Source organism: Hibiscus syriacus, unplaced genomic scaffold (assembly GCF_006381635.1).
Source record: "Hibiscus syriacus cultivar Baekdansim isolate YM2019G1 unplaced genomic scaffold, ASM638163v2 tig00110247_pilon, whole genome shotgun sequence".
NCBI classification, from domain to species: domain Eukaryota; kingdom Viridiplantae; phylum Streptophyta; class Magnoliopsida; order Malvales; family Malvaceae; genus Hibiscus; species Hibiscus syriacus.
This window is the reverse complement of record NW_024062645.1, coordinates 140,071-160,361: the sequence shown is the minus strand read 5'-3', so window position 1 is coordinate 160,361 and position 20,291 is coordinate 140,071. Positions and strand designations below refer to the sequence as shown.

The 20,291-nt window shown below is 36.5% G+C and overlaps 3 protein-coding genes and 1 pseudogene across 3 annotated transcripts; 2 read left to right on the top strand and 2 right to left on the bottom strand.

Annotated features, from left to right (window-relative positions):
- Positions 1–601, top strand: LOC120114870 (copper transporter 5.1-like). Its single transcript, XM_039135653.1, has one exon. The coding sequence runs from the start codon at positions 67–69 to the stop codon at positions 481–483; it is 417 nt and encodes a 138-aa protein (XP_038991584.1). The 5' UTR covers positions 1–66; the 3' UTR covers positions 484–601.
- A 3,375-nt stretch (positions 602–3,976) lies between these two features.
- On the top strand, positions 3,977–5,459 carry LOC120114812 (annotated as a pseudogene).
- A 184-nt stretch (positions 5,460–5,643) lies between these two features.
- Positions 5,644–8,042, bottom strand: LOC120114811 (F-box/LRR-repeat protein fbxl-1-like). Its single transcript, XM_039135594.1, has 6 exons — positions 7,750–8,042; positions 7,093–7,526; positions 6,849–7,010; positions 6,554–6,629; positions 6,275–6,430; positions 5,644–6,014 (listed from the first exon to the last, which is right to left on the bottom strand). Exons 1-6 carry the CDS (start codon positions 8,014–8,016, stop codon positions 5,871–5,873), a joined length of 1,239 nt encoding a protein of 412 aa, XP_038991525.1. The 5' UTR covers positions 8,017–8,042; the 3' UTR covers positions 5,644–5,870.
- A 2,541-nt stretch (positions 8,043–10,583) lies between these two features.
- LOC120114813 (F-box/LRR-repeat protein 15-like) lies at positions 10,584–12,282 on the bottom strand. Its single transcript, XM_039135595.1, has 4 exons — positions 11,982–12,282; positions 11,313–11,896; positions 11,036–11,196; positions 10,584–10,969 (listed from the first exon to the last, which is right to left on the bottom strand). The coding sequence occupies exons 2-4, from the start codon at positions 11,535–11,537 to the stop codon at positions 10,927–10,929; spliced, it is 429 nt and encodes a 142-aa protein (XP_038991526.1). The 5' UTR covers positions 11,538–11,896; positions 11,982–12,282; the 3' UTR covers positions 10,584–10,926.
- Between the last annotated feature and the right edge of the window lie 8,009 nt (positions 12,283–20,291).

Sequence of the window (20,291 nt, the reverse complement as noted above, 5' to 3'; positions counted from 1 at the left end):
ATAGTACAAGTTCTTCTCTTTAATTCTGGGAATTGTTTTCCTCTGCGATTGAAGCATTCAACGACGATGATGCACATGACCTTTTACTGGAGCCGGCAGGTGACTCTCTTGTTCAGTTCATGGCGGACCGATTCGTGGCCGAGTTACTTGTTGACTCTCCTAGCTTGTGTTCTGGCTTCCGTTTTCTACCAGTACCTGGAGCACGCGAGGTACATCGTGAGGCACGGCGGGAATCCGGCGGCGGAAGAGCCGTTGTTGTCGAACCGGTCCGGAGTAGGTAAGCGGTCGGGGAGGAAGATCGCCGACGGGTTGCTGTTCGGGTTGAGCTCGGGTTTGGGGTATCTCTTGATGCTGGAGATCATGTCGTTCAACGGAGGCGTGTTCGTGGCCGTCGTTTTGGGGTTGTCGATTGGGTATTTAGGGTTTCGGAGCGACGACGACGACGGAATCGGCGGCGTTAACAGCACTTGTGCCTGTGCCTGATTACAATGGATGAAATTAAATTTGATTTGGGATTTGGGAGTTAGGATTTGAATGATCATTTATGTAAACTTGTGTAATTATAACGATGTTAAATATTTGAGAATTATCATTAAATAAATATTGTCTTATATATATCTCATTATCGATTGAAATATAGGTGTGAGTTTTTTACTTTAAAAATTAAATCGAATGAAACCTCTTTAAATTCGACTTATAGGTATAATACTCCAATGCGATTCAAATAGATAAATTTTTAACTTGATTCAGTTTATGCTCATCCCTAGTAACATTTTTGTCTATGTGATGGTACAATTGTAAGAATTTATAAAAGAATGACCAAAAATGAAAAAAAATGATTAAATAGGAAAAAAATACACACATATTTATATGAATATGAGTACGAGTCAGATCGAAAATGACTTACTTATACGAGCATTCTTTTAATGTGATTCTTCAACTCGGAAACTAAACTCAATATGACCCTTTGACCAATGTTTTTTTCCCCTTCGTTTGATCATTACAATGCTGACGTGGCAATCCATGGTACTGACTTGACAGTCCACCTGTCATGTTTAAGTTATCGATTTAGCCTATCTAATATGTTATTCGTCACGTTATCAACCATCATGGACTACCATGTCAACATCGTGGACCGTCACATCAGCATCATGGACCGTCACATAAGTACCGTAACGATTAATGACGATGGTTATGTCTTTTTTTTTTGCATTTATTTTAGAGTTTGATGGTCCTTTAAATCAATTTCTAAACTATAAATTAGTATGGAGGTAGCACTCTAAGATTACGACACACTAAATTACTAGAAAACAAATGATTGGTTCACATCACATAAGTGGGACGAAATTTCCAACTTCATTTTGGCAGCCAATGTACACATTAGAGTTTAAGAAATATGTGAAAACTTTATACTATAAAATTAATTAGGATAACTGGCCCGCCCTTAGTGGTGGTTGAAAATTCCAATATTCTTTTCTTGTAACGTTGTAACATCAATAATATATATATAAGGATGGCAACGAGTGGGGTTAGGGTCGGTTTTCGATCAATAGATTCGATTCGAAAATGTGTATCTTTCATTTGAATTCGATTTGATTTGGAAATTATATAACCTTTATTCGACTCGATCGACCTGGAAAAATATCATCCACTTGACTCTGATCAGATATGAATTTTTAGAGTAAATCTAATCCGATCAAACCCAATAAAAATAATGATTTAATTAAAAAATAATAAATTTTTAAGAAAATTACATTATTATCCTGGGTCGGGCTGGTCGTAGTTTTTTCACCCTCTACCCGAACCCGATTTTTTTTTTTAAAAATCCGACTTATATATATGACCGATATTTAATTACACCATATAAAATTCTTTTAATTTTACACCTTTGTAAGACCATTAGATGAGAGAAATTAAAGGCTGAGATTAACATTAGAAAATGAGAAGATATTCACATAACAAAATAAAGAGTTAATCTCAACCTTTGATTTCCTTCAATCCAACGGTCCTAAAAAAGTGTAAAACTAAAAGAGTTTTACACAGTGTAAGTAGATTTGGTTAGGATTTTGTCAACTTTCAAGGAGTTAATTGTACCGTACATTCTTAAATTATGACATTTGTTTGAAATTGATTCTTTAACTTTTAAACATTCTAATTCCATCATTGAATTATGATTCTCATTCTAAATTGATCCCAGAACTTTTGAATTCCATATCAATTCTAAAACTCTGACCCTCATTATAAATTAATCCCCAAACATTTGAACATTCCAATAATGTCCCCCAAAATCTTTCAAAAGTTTGGGGATGAAATTGAAACATTCAAGAGTTTAGAGACCAACCGTAGTTTGGGAATGAATTTGGAACATTCAAAAGTTCGGAGACCAAATTAGAATGACAGTCATAATTTTAGGATAAAATTAGAATGTTCAAAAGTGTAGGGATTAATTTAAAATAAGGATCATAGTCTAGGGACGTATAGTATAATTAACTCATTTCAAGCTATATATGAACAATTAATATGAAGTTTTACGTGTTAGGTTGGTCTTTATGTCTTGATTTTGTTAAAGACAACATGTTGGAAACGTACATGTCGAATCATAGAGCTTATCTAAAAGACTTACAGAGTCTAATAAGATGTTTGAAGATTTAAAGTCCCTATATATCACCGGTTTACCGGCTTCGTGTAGGAAGGCCAAGCCCTTTGCCGCTCCTAAAGCGATTTTCATCCTCGTTGACCACGACAACGTAGCCGAATGCCACCATTGACCACCGTCGACCGCTGTAGATGGTGGTCATTCGGTCCCAAATTTCATGAGTCGCTTTACCTCGACACATTGAGTCTGAATATGACCTCCACTTTGTCGAAACTTACTCTAAAGTTCACGAATTAGAGATTGAAAGTGAATAACCCGAAACGTTTCAATCGAGACTCATGGATTTGAGAATTTTTTCCGATGAAACAACCACCATATCAGACTCAGAGGGTCGAGAAGAATTGACCCATAAATTTTGAGACCGAACGACAATAGACGGTGATTGAAATGAAAATTGATGTGATGGTTGACGGTGGCAACTAGTCACCTTATTTGCAAAGTAGAGAGAAAATAAGGGGAGAGAAGATGACTCGAAACGATGTCGTTTTGGTGTATATTTGAATTTTTCAAAACGACTTCATTTTGATGTTTGTGTCATGTCATAACACAGTTAAAAAATTAATGCCAAAGTGACCAAAATTATTAAATCTATAAAGTTCAGTGAACGAATTAGAAAAATTTAATGTATGGTGAGTAAAATAGAAAAAGAGAGTAAAATTTTGTGAGGAATGATATAATTTACCCAAATATATTTTAACAATTTTTAATTAAATTAAAATTCGATTAATCAGTGACAGTATTTTTATCATAATTTTAATAAAAATGTAAAATATATATCTAAAAAAGTAAATTTAGTTTTGAGATTTTTTCCAATTTTTTCAAAGGCCTCTTAGGGATGAGTACGAGAACCGAATCCAATGGGTTCTCATTCGATTTGATTTTATTGGATTATTTTTTTTTTAAAATTTAAGTTCGGATAGAGTTGAGTTCAGATTTAGGGTGAAAATATCTGACCCAACTAATCAAAAAAATTATAATTTTACCTTATATATTTAAAGATAATTGTAATAAGACCCTTCTATATATTATTTTCTCGATTAACTTTTGATTTTTTATTGAATAAGTATAAATATAATATTTCAGATCAGATCAAATTAAATTCTAATTTTATCTCAAAAGGACGAATCGTGTCAGGTACAAGTCGAATGAAGAGTCCATAGTTTATGAGTTAGATTCGAGTAAGGTGAAACGTGTATAATTTTCAGAATAGATCGACTTAACCGAAAATACGATCCATGCCAATCCCTACTGGTCGGTGGTTTTAAATAACGCAAAGCATCGAGCAAATAAGTTCGTGCCACGTGGGTTGAAATAAAAATATATCTTTTAAGAAGATCCTAATCCACTTAAAAATGGAGAAGCGCTATCTCCTTCCTTCTTCTTCCTCTCGTCATCACTCGAAAGCAGAGCTTCTCGATTTTCTCTGCTCTTCAAAGGAAAATGGTCGGTATTGTGGCCATTACCGAGCTTAACAAACAAACCCCAAGGTCCAAATCCCTAAATTCAGTTCCCAGATCCTTACTACTCTCTTCGGCATTTATTCAAACACCACTCGCGCCTCCATTTTCTAGGCCATCATCGTCAAAGCCCAATCTCGTTCCCTTTGTCCCTGAAAACGTAATCCGTCACCTTCACCATTCAATCGTTTCAACCGCCAATAAATTATGGAATTCCCTTAACCAAAACCCAGTTTTCAAAAACATTATCTCCTTATCATCCGAATTCCAGAGCTTCTGTAATGAGGTAACTGGTTTTCGTTATCTAATTTGTTTCAATCACGATTCTAGTTTTTGATTTGTGAAGATTATGAATTATTCCGGCAGGTAAAAACTTGCAGAAACGACTACGTGAAGATTATGAAATTTTCCCCGCTTTCAAATCGCAATTTTGCGGCGGTTTTGCCCGGCGATTCAGTGGCAGGGGTCGTGGTTGCCAATGGAATCCTAAATTTCTTAAACATTACAATACGCTGTTGATTGTAAGGCTGGTTTTGACTTGGTTCCCCAACTCGCCTCCAGCCATTGTTAGTCCCCTCAGGTACCTCCAGTTCATCTCAAGAAACAGTTAAAATTATGGTTTTAATCCTTCTAATATGCTTAAATCTAGAATTTATTGATAATTTGTTATCTATTTTTATAATGTCATTTGTTAATTTAAATAGCTAACATCGTTAAAGACTATTTATATCATTGTGATTAGTCGGTCAATAGATTGAGTTAGGTGGTGCCACCAAAAAGGTAGACAGATTGAATCATGATTGCCAAAAGAACAAAGTAAATAGATTAAATCATAATTTTGAACAAGTAGAGGGACTAAAACCAGACTTTTGAAATACTTTAAATCTTCGTAGTAATATATAAAAGCTAACAAGTTTATTTATGTTTTTGATTCAGTACTCTATGTGATCCGTACCTGAACATTTTCCGGGGAATAATTCCTCCATTAGGAGGAACATTGGATCTATCTCCAATACTTGCATTTATAGTTCTAAACGCATTTACTAGCACTGCCGCTGCTCTTCCAGCCGAGCTTCCGGTGGCTGGACAACATCCTAGAAGGGCTTTGTCACATTCATTGTTCACCGCTTTAACCTCGTCACAGAAGAAATGGATGAGACGACTCAACCAGAGCCGGTCAAAGAATTCCGAATCCAATGCCGACAATTAAACTTGTTCTTCCTTTTAGAGTTAAATGGAGGTCCTTTAAACCTTTTTACTCTTTATTTTGGATCAGTGGAAATTCTTTTGCTATGAAACTATTCAATTAAAACCTGGAAATCATTATTCTTTTTGTTCTTGTTTAATCATCTGCAGGAATCACTAGAATCAAAATGTTAGATAATAAAAGAGGAACTTTGCACATAGATTCTGCTCCTTTAAGGATCAAGGATAAGGCTGAGAAAATAGAAGAAAACCATATAGAATAAACCGAAATACACTTTCAACTATGGAAGAAGAATTCTACCTCTTTAATTTGATCATATCATGTAAACTAACCAAAATATTCCATTGACCATTATACATGTTTTGAATGATTGTGAATGTAATAGTACACCAAAAGAAGTGTGGAGCGTAGTACTAAAGAGATTAGCTCAATCTGGTGTTTAGTAATTGTTTGCAGTTATGCTTCTTGAAGGCCTTAAATGAATCAGTTTTGCTTTTTGTATATGTCAATGAATTGAGGTTGAGCCTAGCGAACCGAGTAACCTTGTTAATCAGTGTAGACGACCGATAGGCGAATACCGCAGTGGAGGTTCTTGGGGTTTGAGCACATTGAGAAATTTTGATACTGTTCTCAGCTCCTGTCCTATGATCTGAACCTGGGGATTCGAATGCCCTTTTAGGAACACATCCGTGAGCTGCATTGAACACGAAAAGGTCCCGGATAAGAAACACATCTTCATTTGCAGAAGCACAAATATCATCAAACTATCAAACTATGAGATGTTTCCCCATCTATTTGAATTGGCATTTGCTCTTTCTTGCAGTTTAGATTATGTTTTAACTTGAGGAATAAATAATCATTCTCTTTAGAAATTGCACATGAATAGATTGGCCTGAAATGGCAATCCTGCAGTGACAGGATGATCTTTAGAGACAGAGAGGTTGGCAAATTTACCTGTGTACAACCGAAGAGTTTTAGCTGCTTCAGTGACAAGCAACTATCTACAATCAGCCCTAGTGCTTCATCGTTCAAGTGACGGCACCATGATAGGTCCAAACTGAATAATTTTCTCGAGCATTTGGAAAGCGCTAAAGCAGTGTTCAGTCCCACCTGTTACAAGTTGTTCGACACAGTAAGTTGTTTACCAATCACCACAATATGAGGAGAAGCCGAAGCGGTTCAATAGATACAACGTGAATGTGGTAAGGCGTATCAATAACTTGATAATCTCACCAAGGCAATGTTGTTCAGGGAAAGTTCAGTTAGGTCACTTCCTGAAGCTTCCAAGAAGGCAGCAATAGCTTCGTCGCTGTCATACAAAACGAAATAATTCAATTACAGGTACTGCTTCCCTCAAAGTCGAAAGAAAGTGGATATTTGAAAGTGGATATTGCATACGATAATCAGCAGCGTGATTGACAAGGATGGAATGATTAAACATGAGAGAACGATATAAAACAGTGTCACAATGGAAGTATCATTATGTACAGAGGTTAGGAAATGAACAGATGAAGGTATAGAAGGAAACCTGAAACGGTTGCGGATCAGTTTAAGCCTGTTAATTGATCGACAGCCATTGGCAAGATATCTCAGTGATTTATCTGTCAACTTCGACAAGTAAGAAAGGTCAATTGTGCATAACTTGGAACAATTCTTCCCCACAGATTTGATAGATACATCAGTCAATTCCCTGCATCAAAAAACACCACTTGTTACCAAATCTGATGATAGATATACTTCTGAATTTGTTAGAATGATCTTAGATGACTTACAAACAATTGGTGAAAACAAGCTCTTTCATATTTTTGCCACATGCTTCAACCATTTGGATGACGAAATCATCACAAACAGTCGGAATTCCAGCCATTGACAGAACTTCCAGACATTTAAGCTTCTTCAGTGCAGGCAATACAACCATGGCTTCTATATTATGACATTCATCTAAATAAAGCTCTCTTAAGGTGGATTCGAAGCAGTTAGCTAGATTGTTGATACCAGCAGATGTGAGAAGTGAGCAATGGCTCAGATTTATTGACTGCAGAGCAGGGGCAGACAATGCAAGCATATTTAGCCCTTCGTCCGTCATGCGATGTGCACCATTCAGAGACAAGGTAGCTAACGCGGGGAGGCTTTTCGATGAGCAGGCTAACGTATCTCGTAATACATAATCCGGCATGCAAGATCCACACAAGTCAAGCTGCAACACCTGCCTCCAGAGCCCGAAAACATCATAAACGACTGACAGCCAGGTATAAACAAATACTGATCTTTCAATTGCAATTTTTGGCATTGTTTTGGTTATAGGACTCATACGCAGGATAACAGGGTCAACAATAATCTTCACAGCTAAAACCACATGATCCCTACAGTCAAGTTGAAAAATATCTTGCTAAAACCAAACGGAGCAAAATGTGTGAAAGTTCACTTACAGTCAAGTTGTTGGTATCACAGCAGCCAAATATCTTGGTGAATTCGTCTTCAGTCACTTGCGAACAGTCGTTGATTCGAATCTCTTCTGGCAATCCACTGGCAAGAAGTTGCAAAAAATGAGCATCCATTTTCCTAGAATCACACAACAACCGAGTAAGCTTATGCCTCAGCATATCAGGAACATGGTCAAGTGATACGATCACATCAGCATTCTTCGCAAGAGTACGCAAACTAAGGTCGAGCAAAGAAGGAGCCTCACGATCCATAAAGGTGATCTTTTAACATTCTTGGGTACCCATTTGAACTCAACTTCTAATCCACCACTCGATAACATCTTTCTCGAAACTCGGGTTTTAATCATCTCCATTGCCATACCAAAAGGAGTTCCTAATTGTTCTTTATTATCATCGTCGTCATCAACGACAACACTCTTCAAAGCAGGAGCAGCAGCCTTCTTGGTAGAATATTTCGAAAGGTACCTATAATCAACTTGACCACATGCATAGTCTAGGGCAAATTGTTTAGCAATCTCATGGAATCTTTCTGCTTTCTCCCTTTCGTGCCTTTCTCTACGAGCAACCTCGTCTTCACGAAGAAACTGAAGGTATTTTGGCTCAACCTGTTTCTCTCTGAAAGCTCTCATCATTTCCAAATCATGCTGAATTTCCTCTTGTGTTAATGCAAAAGAAAATCTCCTCTTTTTACTTGAAGAACCAGCCGTTTCGGCACCTGGGTCTCCTCCAATTCTCAATTCAATGCCCATAAAAGACTTGACGAAACCAGTTGTTGGTATTCCGGGGAACAAAGGATCAGAATCCACCGGCACGATCTCCGGCAGCAGGTTAAGATCGAAATTCAACGGTGCATTCCGCTGCTGCTGCTGCTGGTGCTGCTGCGTACTAAAACCGGTACTTCCTTCTTCTTTTTCTCTCGAATTCTCATCACTTTCCTGAGAATCAGTTTTCTCGGAAAACCCCACATCACCCATTTCCCAGATTCTTCTTCTTCTTCTTCTTCTTCTTCTTCTTCTTCTTCGATATTCGATACGCCCGCGAACCAATTGTAACTGAAGATTTCGAGAAGCGTGCCCCCCTTTTTAATCTGTTAAAAAACCTAAAGCCTCGAGAGAAAAGACTGGGTTTTTCACGCTTCTTTCAGTGCTGATAATTACTATTCAAAAGGGTAGTAATAATTGGAGCATAGATGTCTAGTTTTTGGCATTGGGGTGGCTCTGATTTTGCCACGTGGAATTTGACTTTTGATCGGACGGTAGATCTAAAGTACATTTATTCAAATTAAAAATAATTTATTCATGTGGAAATTTTGGAATGAAAATTAGGTTTTGGGTGTGAAAAGGGAATAAAACATGAAAGTGGGGACTTTGAAGTTAGGTACTGAAAAAGAATTGTCTTTGAGTTTGGGTTAGGAGGTTAGGGTTTGCCCTAATAGTCAATAAGGTATTGAATGTGTGAGTCACATGGCACTTAAACCACTAAATTAGACTTTGCATGCTTTATTCTTTTTATGGTTAAGCATATTCCCTTTTTTTAAAGTGCAAAAAATTTGTTCATGGGTTAAGCTACCTGTATTAAATAAACGTAATGGTACGCAACTGTTTGAACCCATAATTTACAACACTCCATTTAATCGCTCAATTCAAAACAAAAGAAACTCGAAAAGAATAAGTTTAATATAAGCACGTTAATGGGTTAAGCTATCTGCATAATATAAAAGTAATTGAACGTAACTGTTTAAACCCATAATATCTAAAAATAACAACACTCTCTTTAATCATCCAATTCAAAACAAAAGAAATTAGAAAAGAGCACTTTTTCTTCTTAAATTTGGAATAATTTAGAATACATAATTAAGAAACATAAACCCACTTAAATTATAGGTCATGTTTAAATTCCAACATTTGATGCCTAAACCTATCCCCATCCATGTTTTGCTAATGGTGTTTCGGTATCAATAGTAAAAGAAGAGTTTTTTTTTTTGAGATCTCAAGTTCGAATAGTTGTGTGTGTATGGTGTGTACATTATCAATAAGTCAATAAAATATCTGAACAAATATTACATTAAAAAGCTTGGAGATTAATACAGAACGAGGGTCGTAGTTTCGGGATAAAGTTGGAATGTTTAAATTCTTGGATCAATTTAGAACGGGAGTTATAATTTGAGGATGAAATTAAAAGTTTTAAAAGTTCAATGACTAATTTAAAATAAAAGTCATAGTTTAAGAACATAGAATGAATTAGGATAAACTATGCATTCAGTATCTAAACTACTATGTTGGCCGTCGGTTTCAATATCTCAGTTTCTCTCTCGCATCCTCCTTGCACCCAACTGTACGATTTCTATTCTTTTCATTTATGGATCCATCAGTCTTTCAAAGACTTCAAAGCTAAATTTTAAGTTTTTTTTTCCCCACTGCAGATGCCATTGCAGGTAGCTTTCTGGATAAATACGTGAAAAAGTAATTATTAATCACTCATACCCTCTTGAATCACTAATTTGTACTATGGGTATTATTTATTTATTCACTTTTGTGTTGATGATGTGCAATTTAACAGGAAAAAGTTGGATCCGCTCGAGGTTTACGTGCCTGTTGTTTGTTTTTAAGTTTGTTTGTGTTTTATGAATGATGATCAAGACTTTAAAACTTGTGCGGGTGCTTGTTCATTTAAGTAATACATGTTTGATGTTTGCGAACACTAAACGAATATATTCATGAACATATAATCGAGTATGATGGCAAGTAGTTAAAAGTTTGTTTATTAATAGAAATGCGAACATTAACTAGTTTTGAATTAGTGTTTATTAACTGCGAGTATGGAGATACACACATGCACACATTTGTAAATGACAAAAACAAGTTGACATGAAGGAAACAAGAAATTGAAGCATATTTTGGAAAACAATAATTGCAGCAATACGTCGGCACATAACCATGTAAGCAACTTGCAGCTTCCCGGATGAGCACTCTCCTAATTTTTGGACAACCTCACAGTTGAGGTTCGCTCATTGATGTTCTCAAAAGAAAACGGAATAGATCCATTATGTATAACATAGTGACTCAAATCCAACACCAGTAGAACCCCAATTAAGGTCATGCATATTTATACATCCATTCAAGCTCACATGGGTAAGATGTGTGCAATAAGCAAGAAGCTCTTCTATGGCAGACTGGCACAGGGTATCGCGTGACAAGTCCAAATCCTGCAGAAGCATCAATCATAGGCCAAAACAAAGTATCATAAAAAGAAGGTAGCACTTGCAACAAACCTGCAAAGGGAGGCATCAAGTGATGTCAATAGGGGACAATTTATTGATGCTTCAGATAATACACCACGTCCTTTCAACTCAAGTGACACCATACATGGAGCATCAATTTTGAGTGTGTTCAATTTGGGGCATATTCCGAGGTTAAGTGACAGAAGAGAAGCCTAAAAGGGGGGGGGGGGAAGGGCTTCAACGCTTTCATTTTTACGTATCAAGTAGTCGATTAATATATAAGCAAAATCATCTCAGAGAAAGTCGGCTAGAGTCGCTATAAACATACAGGACAAAACGATGCTCTCTCAAGATGATCACAACCATCTAAGCAAATTTTCTCAAGACAAGATCCAGAGCAGTAATAGCACGACAACCAACCAGAGAAAGGTTGACTAAAGATGTACCGGGTAACTGCACTGCTGTCAAGCTCTGGTCGACATAAAAACAAGAAATCGTCGGAAAGCACAATAAAACGACGAACACAATGCAGGAACCAAGGAGCTACATTCATTTGATAGCACCAAAACCAATCAAAAAATATTTGAAACTCATAAGTAATGCTAGATGCAGAGAAGAATTGAACAGATAAAACTATGGTGCCATTTGAAGTGATCCATCAGCTGAGAAGAACTCAAAACTTGGAGATTCGCACAACTGTGAGCTATCTCACGCAATGTCTCATCACTAACACAAGAACAATTCGACATGTCTAAAGATTCTAATTGGGGGCAAGAAGTCACTGCCGAACAAATTACCGCATCCGTAAGTTCGTGGCATGAGCTTATGTCAAGCAGGTTTATAAGAGGGCAATTCAGGGCCACCGGTGCCATATTACTACGTTTCAAAGACAAACTTTTTAGCTGTGGACACCTGCAAAAGATTCAGGCTTTAGCATGAAGAATAACCACATTGACACCAAGATAAAGTCAACATTCAAATGAAGCCTTCGTTTCACCTGATAGATAGACGCATCACACGGCATTTTGTTACTTGCAGATCACACAATCGATCATGGTTAATAGGTATTTCTTGAACACCATTACCGTAATGAAGAGACAGCTCTCATAACTAGCAGGTGCATATTACGAGTGTCACCGAGATTCACTTCAGTGGCATTCGGATATCTTTTTGACACATGCCTTCAACTGCAGAACCAAATTGAAATGTTATAGCAGTCCGGAATCCAGTTTTATTATTGATAATGCAGTCCTTTTACTATGTAAAGTTGTAAAATTTAGACTATATTTTGACGACTTCGCATTTTTTTAATAGTCTAGTGATTATAATATAATATCTATTTAAAAAAATTGATATAAAAGAACGTAAAGGAGAGAAAACTAGAGTCTTAAGGCTCCTTCTCCAAGAACATCAACACTATTTTTTAATGGAAAATGACGAGTATGGAACATAATGAATAGTCGAGTGACCAATATATTATTTTTAATGGTCGAGAGACTCGATAGAAACAATGCTCTAAATGTAACCCCCCAGACCGATGCAGGTAGCCCGATCCGATCCAGGAAGTCACATTAGGGCCACCGGAGCGACCCACTGTAAAAATAGCGGAAAATTTAAATCTTTTTATCCGAACATGTAAACTTATAAAATCATTTGTCACTATTTAAAAATAAAACATATTTCCAGACTCGTATATAAATCAAAATACAATTACATGCCCCCTATTCACATGTACCATACTCTGCTACAACGCCGGAAAAACTCCCTTACTGAAGTCGATAGATGCACTGGTACAATTCTTTTAACCTGAAAAGGTGAGTAATAGAGTGAGCTTCAAAAAGCTCAGTAATACAAAACTACCAGATGATGCTGAAAAACGTGCAGATACAGATAAACATATTTTCCTTATTGGTTCAGATATTTACAGATTTTTATGTTGAGCAAAGATCCTACTGATATTTCAGGTAGTAACGGACAATGAGCTTTCGTTTCAGAGAAATATTTCGGATGACTGAGTTCAGGAGATCAGAATAGGTTTTCTAGTGTGTTCCCAAAAAAAACCATGTAACTTTTCAGATCTTTTTAAAACATATATATATACCCCCATCCGTCACGAACAAAATGTGTAGGTTCCCCAGAACCATACAACCCCGTCACTAACAGTAAGGCCCTGAGCACACAGCCGAGGAACCGGTAAGTAAGGCCCTGAGCACACAGCCGAGGAACCTCCAAGTAATCTTCCTCCAACAATACCCCCCAATAAAACATGTTCCGTCCGTAAACGGATATATCAAAAATCAAAACATAATTCAAGTCAAGTATCATATCAGAATCCAGGTCATGTATCAGATCAGAATCCATGTCAATATCAGATCAGAATCCAGGTCAGGATCATAATAGAATTCAAGTCGGAAATCAGATAAAATATTTATATGATTAGGGAACACACCAGAGTTTACAGATATTATTCAGAGGTATTGGATAATCTTAACAGGTAGAGAAACATGAATATTCAGTATACCGATAGGATATCGGAATTTAGAATCACTATTTGAAAGAGTTCATTAACTGACAGAATCATCAGTTATTCAGAATGTGAATTATCAGGATATTATCTTATTCGGACAGTTTTCAGAAGCTGTACGTAATCAGAAGGGTATTCAGAATCCTTTACATCCATGTCGATTGATCGGATAATCGAACAACTTGAGAACGAAGATTCATAACCTTAACAATCTATGTCGACTGGTCAATTCATTTTCCTTCTAGGGTATTTACTCTTTAATACCACAAATTCTTGTCCGTAGACCATTTTCGGAATTATCGCTGAATAAATCTTCCAATGACTTTATTTCATTTCCACACTTCCACAATATCATGAAATGTTGACGTACTTGATTAATTTGTTCATAACCCATTGTAATTGTACACTACGTAAACTCATCAGAGTTTCCAGACTTATCCAAATCACTTACTAAATCCTCAGTCATTGAGGTTACCTATTTCATTTAGCAGTCATCTCCATTCCAGTTACTTCAGAATTTTCCAGAGTAATTCAACGTTCCTGAATTTCAGATACATGTTGTACTTCCATCCCATTCAATTTGGTCTTCGTGGTTGATTGTTGAACAAACGTCCAATTCTTAGTACTGAATACAATCTAGAGCTGAGTTGAATACTTCCAAAATTTATCATCGAGCCAAACTTGAGAAGATGAACACATGTTCCAGTAATATCTATGTCATTCAGGTATTGACATAGCTTTAGGGTTGATCTATTCACTTGAATTGTTTTCCATTACCTTTAAAGGTAGTCCAATACTTATCTTACTTGGATTCCTTAATTAATCCAAGACATTTACTTAATTTAGGCCATAAGGGTATTTTGGTAATTTTGATGTTCAGTTTTATTCCATTCATTTCAGAGCTCGAGGATATTCAATCATTCCTGAGCTTGGTGATATTCTTGGGTCATTTCTATTACAGGGGTATTTTGGTCATTTTACAGATTCACGGTATTTCAATCTTTTCCTTCCATCCGATCTTATTATTTAATTCAATCTTATCATTTACTTCAGTCCTTTCGAACAATTCTGATAGCAGAATACCCCCGATAAATTACTCTTCCAGTATTTACTCATTATTCGAATATTTTCAGGTCAAGTGTCTTCTCAGACTTTACAAACGGAATATCATAAATTTTCCTGCACTAAGTCGGGATCTTAACAATTAAATCCGTACTTATTCGAGTTAAGTACGAATCCTCTAAGTATTTTCTCATTCAGAGTCATCTCAAACTATTCTACCTCTTAAGGCATTTCCGTAATTTCTTAGCCAGATAAGTTCGATATTAGCTCTTAACGAAAATAATATAATTTAGAGATCCTATGATTAATTGCTTTCTTGAACAATCTCTGATCTTGAAATAATTCCCTTAACACACTTCTAGTATCTTGCATAAACCTTATTGGGGTTAAAAACCGGTTCTCCATAATTTCCAAGTAAAACTAACATTTCTTATGCACATCAATAGTTTTAGCAGATCAATAATTCTTTTCAGATTTATTAATCCACTTCCAGAGACAATTCTTATCATTTTCCAACATAAGGGTAATTTCGTAATTTTCCCTAATCGAAATATTCTCTTAATTTATCATCTAAGTACCTTTAATGAGATAAATTATAATCTACAATCCATGGTTAATTCTTTTATTACTTAATTCCAGAACTTGTAATTTAATTCAAACCGTCCTCCAATTTCTTATAATAGTCATCTGAGCTATATTCAGTTATCTACTTTCTACCGTATTCGTACCTAGTGTAGATCTTCATTAATTACACATATGAGACTAAACATTTTCATTCATGCATTTATCAATACCAACATGTTCCATAAAGCATAAAGAGGTAGTAAAGTATTACCTCAATTTCCGTACACTATTGATCGACCATAAAAATTCCATTCGAACATCTTTGATCTTCAATTCAACTTCCAATAATTCCTCAGATACATATAAACATAAATTATATCAGAAACGAAGCTTAATTACGATAAACGGATCGAATCGGGTGATAAATCAGTGAAAGACGGCTTACCGGGTTCGAATTTGGCGAAACGGACTTCGGATTCGGATTCAGGACGTCGAAAGCATAAAATATGACTTTTCGGAAATTTGGAATATTCGGTCAAAATCAAAGTCAACGGGTTTGACCGGCAATTTCGAGACCTTCGGGTTTGAATTTCGAAAAACGGACAGCGGAATCAGATTTGGAACGTCGAAAAATGTCAGGATAGGTATACTCGGTCAAAGTCAAAGGTCGTTTAATGCCCGATCAAAGCCGGTCAAAGTTTTGGTCAACAGTGGTCAACGGTCAATGGGTCAACGGTCAACGGGTCGGGTCAACGGGTCGGGTAAACGGGTCGGGTCGGGTCAACGGGTCGGGTCAACGGGTCGGGTCGGGTTGTGACCGGTCAAACCGGTCAACTATTCACTAAAACCGGTCAAACCGGTCATTTAGACTATCCCCACTCGCAGTGGCGGCGCGTGGGGGCGCGTGGGCACTGTTCCGGCAGCGTAAAATTCACAGAAAATTTTCTAAAAATTATTTTGAGCGATTTCGAGATACTTACAAAGCTCGGTTCACAATTTTGAACGGCGGAGAGCTCGATTTTGAAACGTCGGAAACTTTGACCGCTTCACCTCCACACGCGCTGCCGCCGCCGGAGAAAAAGGAGAACATCGGTGAACTCGGAACGGCACAAGGAACACGATGGTGCGGGAGGTGTCGTAAACGGATCATCGGATCGTCGTGAATCGATGAAAAACCAACTAAAACGAGTTATTACCGACGATACTTCCGACTGAAATTCACGACGAACGGCGATGATTCTCGACGAAAGGTTTGAGGGGTTTTGTTCCTCGATTGACAACGAACACGATGGTGGTTTCGGCTCGTCGTTTGGAGGTCGGACGGCGAGTAGATCGGAGTTGGAAGTTGGGTCAACGGAAGAGAAAAACTGGAAAATTATACATTCTGCAGCACGGGGAGGGGTTATAAATTCTCTCATAAAGGAAATTGGCTAAACCAAGAGTTTAGTCACTGAACTTCCTACACTTCTTAAAACGGTCTGCTAACTTTGAAATCTTACAATTTAATCCCCGATTCCTTCCAAAAATACCAATTAAATCCACCACTTTATAATTTCTTAAATTTAGCCCCTAAATTGGGGTGTTACAATTCTCCCCTCCTTAAAAGAATTTCGTCCTCGAAATTCATCCATGTTACATAATTGCATAAATGAAACTTCCAACAGTTCTTTCAAATCTATCAATAGCTTTTATAAAAGTACGATTCCTCCACTTATCCTTAACCAGCTGAGCATACATTCTTATCATAAATTTTCCTTATTTCAATAAAAGAATTTAAAATTTTCTCGAGTAATCAATCTCTTCAGAATTCTCCCTCAGTCCAAGTAAATAATCAGAACAACTTTATTCTTGTGAAATCAATTCAGCATTGGATACGTGAATAGGCTCGTAGAGCAGCAACATATCTCAATTTCATTTCCGGAGTCGAGTCAGAAATTCTCAGATGAATAACTCTCACATGGCTCATGAGATACTTTACAACGTTTAGACAGATGTTACTGGTATTCCTTTTTGTACAAGTATAGCCTTAGCAGATAGAAACTTTGGTTTACTCAATACAGATAGGGACTCAGCCCTGGAGTTCCGGCTCAGAGAGGTACGATTGCAGTCTAGGGCATGTACTGATCAGACATATTTTGACATTTGACCGGCCGGTCTAACTTGAAAATTTTTGACTCAAACCATAGCTCTGATACCACTAAATGTAACCCCCCAGACCGATGCAGGTAGCCCGATCCGATCCAGGAAGTCACATTAGGGCCACCGGAGCGACCCACTGTAAAAATAGCGGAAAATTTAAATCTTTTTATCCGAACATGTAAACTTATAAAATCATTTGTCACTATTTAAAAATAAAACATATTTCCAGACTCGTATATAAATCAAAATACAATTACATGCCCCCTATTCACATGTACCATACTCTGCTACAACGCCGGAAAAACTCCCTTACTGAAGTCGATAGATGCACTGGTACAATTCTTTTAACCTGAAAAGGTGAGTAATAGAGTGAGCTTCAAAAAGCTCAGTAATACAAAACTACCAGATGATGCTGAAAAACGTGCAGATACAGATAAACATATTTTCCTTATTGGTTCAGATATTTACAGATTTTTATGTTGAGCAAAGATCCTACTGATATTTCAGGTAGTAACGGACAATGAGCTTTCGTTTCAGAGAAATATTTCGGATGACTGAGTTCAGGAGATCAGAATAGGTTTTCTAGTGTGTTCCCAAAAAAAACCATGTAACTTTTCAGATCTTTTTAAAACATATATATATATACCCCCATCCGTCACGAACAAAATGTGTAGGTTCCCCAGAACCATACAACCCCGTCACTAACAGTAAGGCCCTGAGCACACAGCCGAGGAACCGGTAAGTAAGGCCCTGAGCACACAGCCGAGGAACCTCCAAGTAATCTTCCTCCAACAATACCCCCCAATAAAACATGTTCCGTCCGTAAACGGATATATCAAAAATCAAAACATAATTCAAGTCAAGTATCATATCAGAATCCAGGTCATGTATCAGATCAGAATCCATGTCAATATCAGATCAGAATCCAGGTCAGGATCATAATAGAATTCAAGTCGGAAATCAGATAAAATATTTATATGATTAGGGAACACACCAGAGTTTACAGATATTATTCAGAGGTATTGGATAATCTTAACAGGTAGAGAAACATGAATATTCAGTATACCGATAGGATATCGGAATTTAGAATCACTATTTGAAAGAGTTCATTAACTGACAGAATCATCAGTTATTCAGAATGTGAATTATCAGGATATTATCTTATTCGGACAGTTTTCAGAAGCTGTACGTAATCAGAAGGGTATTCAGAATCCTTTACATCCATGTCGATTGATCGGATAATCGAACAACTTGAGAACGAAGATTCATAACCTTAACAATCTATGTCGACTGGTCAATTCATTTTCCTTCTAGGGTATTTACTCTTTAATACCACAAATTCTTGTCCGTAGACCATTTTCGGAATTATCGCTGAATAAATCTTCCAATGACTTTATTTCATTTCCACACTTCCACAATATCATGAAATGTTGACGTACTTGATTAATTTGTTCATAACCCATTGTAATTGTACACTACGTAAACTCATCAGAGTTTCCAGACTTATCCAAATCACTTACTAAATCCTCAGTCATTGAGGTTACCTATTTCATTTAGCAGTCATCTCCATTCCAGTTACTTCAGAATTTTCCAGAGTAATTCAAACGTTCCTGAATTTCAGATACATGTTGTACTTCCATCCCATTCAATTTGGTCTTCGTGGTTGATTGTTGAACAAACGTCCAATTCTTAGTACTGAATACAATCTAGAGCTGAGTTGAATACTTCCAAAATTTATCATCGAGCCAAACTTGAGAAGATGAACACATGTTCCAGTAATATCTATGTCATTCAGGTATTGACATAGCTTTAGGGTTGATCTATTCACTTGAATTGTTTTCCATTACCTTTAAAGGTAGTCCAATACTTATCTTACTTGGATTCCTTAATTAATCCAAGACATTTACTTAATTTAGGCCATAAGGGTATTTTGGTAATTTTGATGTTCAGTTTTATTCCATTCATTTCAGAGCTCGAGGATATTCAATCATTCCTGAGCTTGGTGATATTCTTGGGTCATTTCTATTACAGGGGTATTTTGGTCATTTTACAGATTCACGGTATTTCAATCTTTTCCTTCCATCCGATCTTATTATTTAATTCAATCTTATCATTTACTTCAGTCCTTTCGAACAATTCTGATAGCAGAATACCCCCGATAAATTACTCTTCCAGTATTTACTCATTATTCGAATATTTTCAGGTCAAGTGTCTTCTCAGACTTTACAAACGGAATATCATAAATTTTCCTGCACTAAGTCGGGATCTTAACAATTAAATCCGTACTTATTCGAGTTAAGTACGAATCCTCTAAGTATTTTCTCATTCAGAGTCATCTCAAACTATTCTACCTCTTAAGGCATTTCCGTAATTTCTTAGCCAGATAAGTTCGATATTAGCTCTTAACGAAAATAATATAATTTAGAGATCCTATGATTAATTGCTTTCTTGAACAATCTCTGATCTTGAAATAATTCCCTTAACACACTTCTAGTATCTTGCATAAACCTTATTGGGGTTAAAAACCGGTTCTCCATAATTTCCAAGTAAAACTAACATTTCTTATGCACATCAATAGTTTTAGCAGATCAATAATTCTTTTCAGATTTATTAATCCACTTCCAGAGACAATTCTTATCATTTTCCAACATAAGGGTAATTTCGTAATTTTCCCTAATCGAAATATTCTCTTAATTTATCATCTAAGTACCTTTAATGAGATAAATTATAATCTACAATCCATGGTTAATTCTTTTATTACTTAATTCCAGAACTTGTAATTTAATTCAAACCGTCCTCCAATTTCTTATAATAGTCATCTGAGCTATATTCAGTTATCTACTTTCTACCGTATTCGTACCTAGTGTAGATCTTCATTAATTACACATATGAGACTAAACATTTTCATTCATGCATTTATCAATACCAACATGTTCCATAAAGCATAAAGAGGTAGTAAAGTATTACCTCAATTTCCGTACACTATTGATCGACCATAAAATTCCATTCGAACATCTT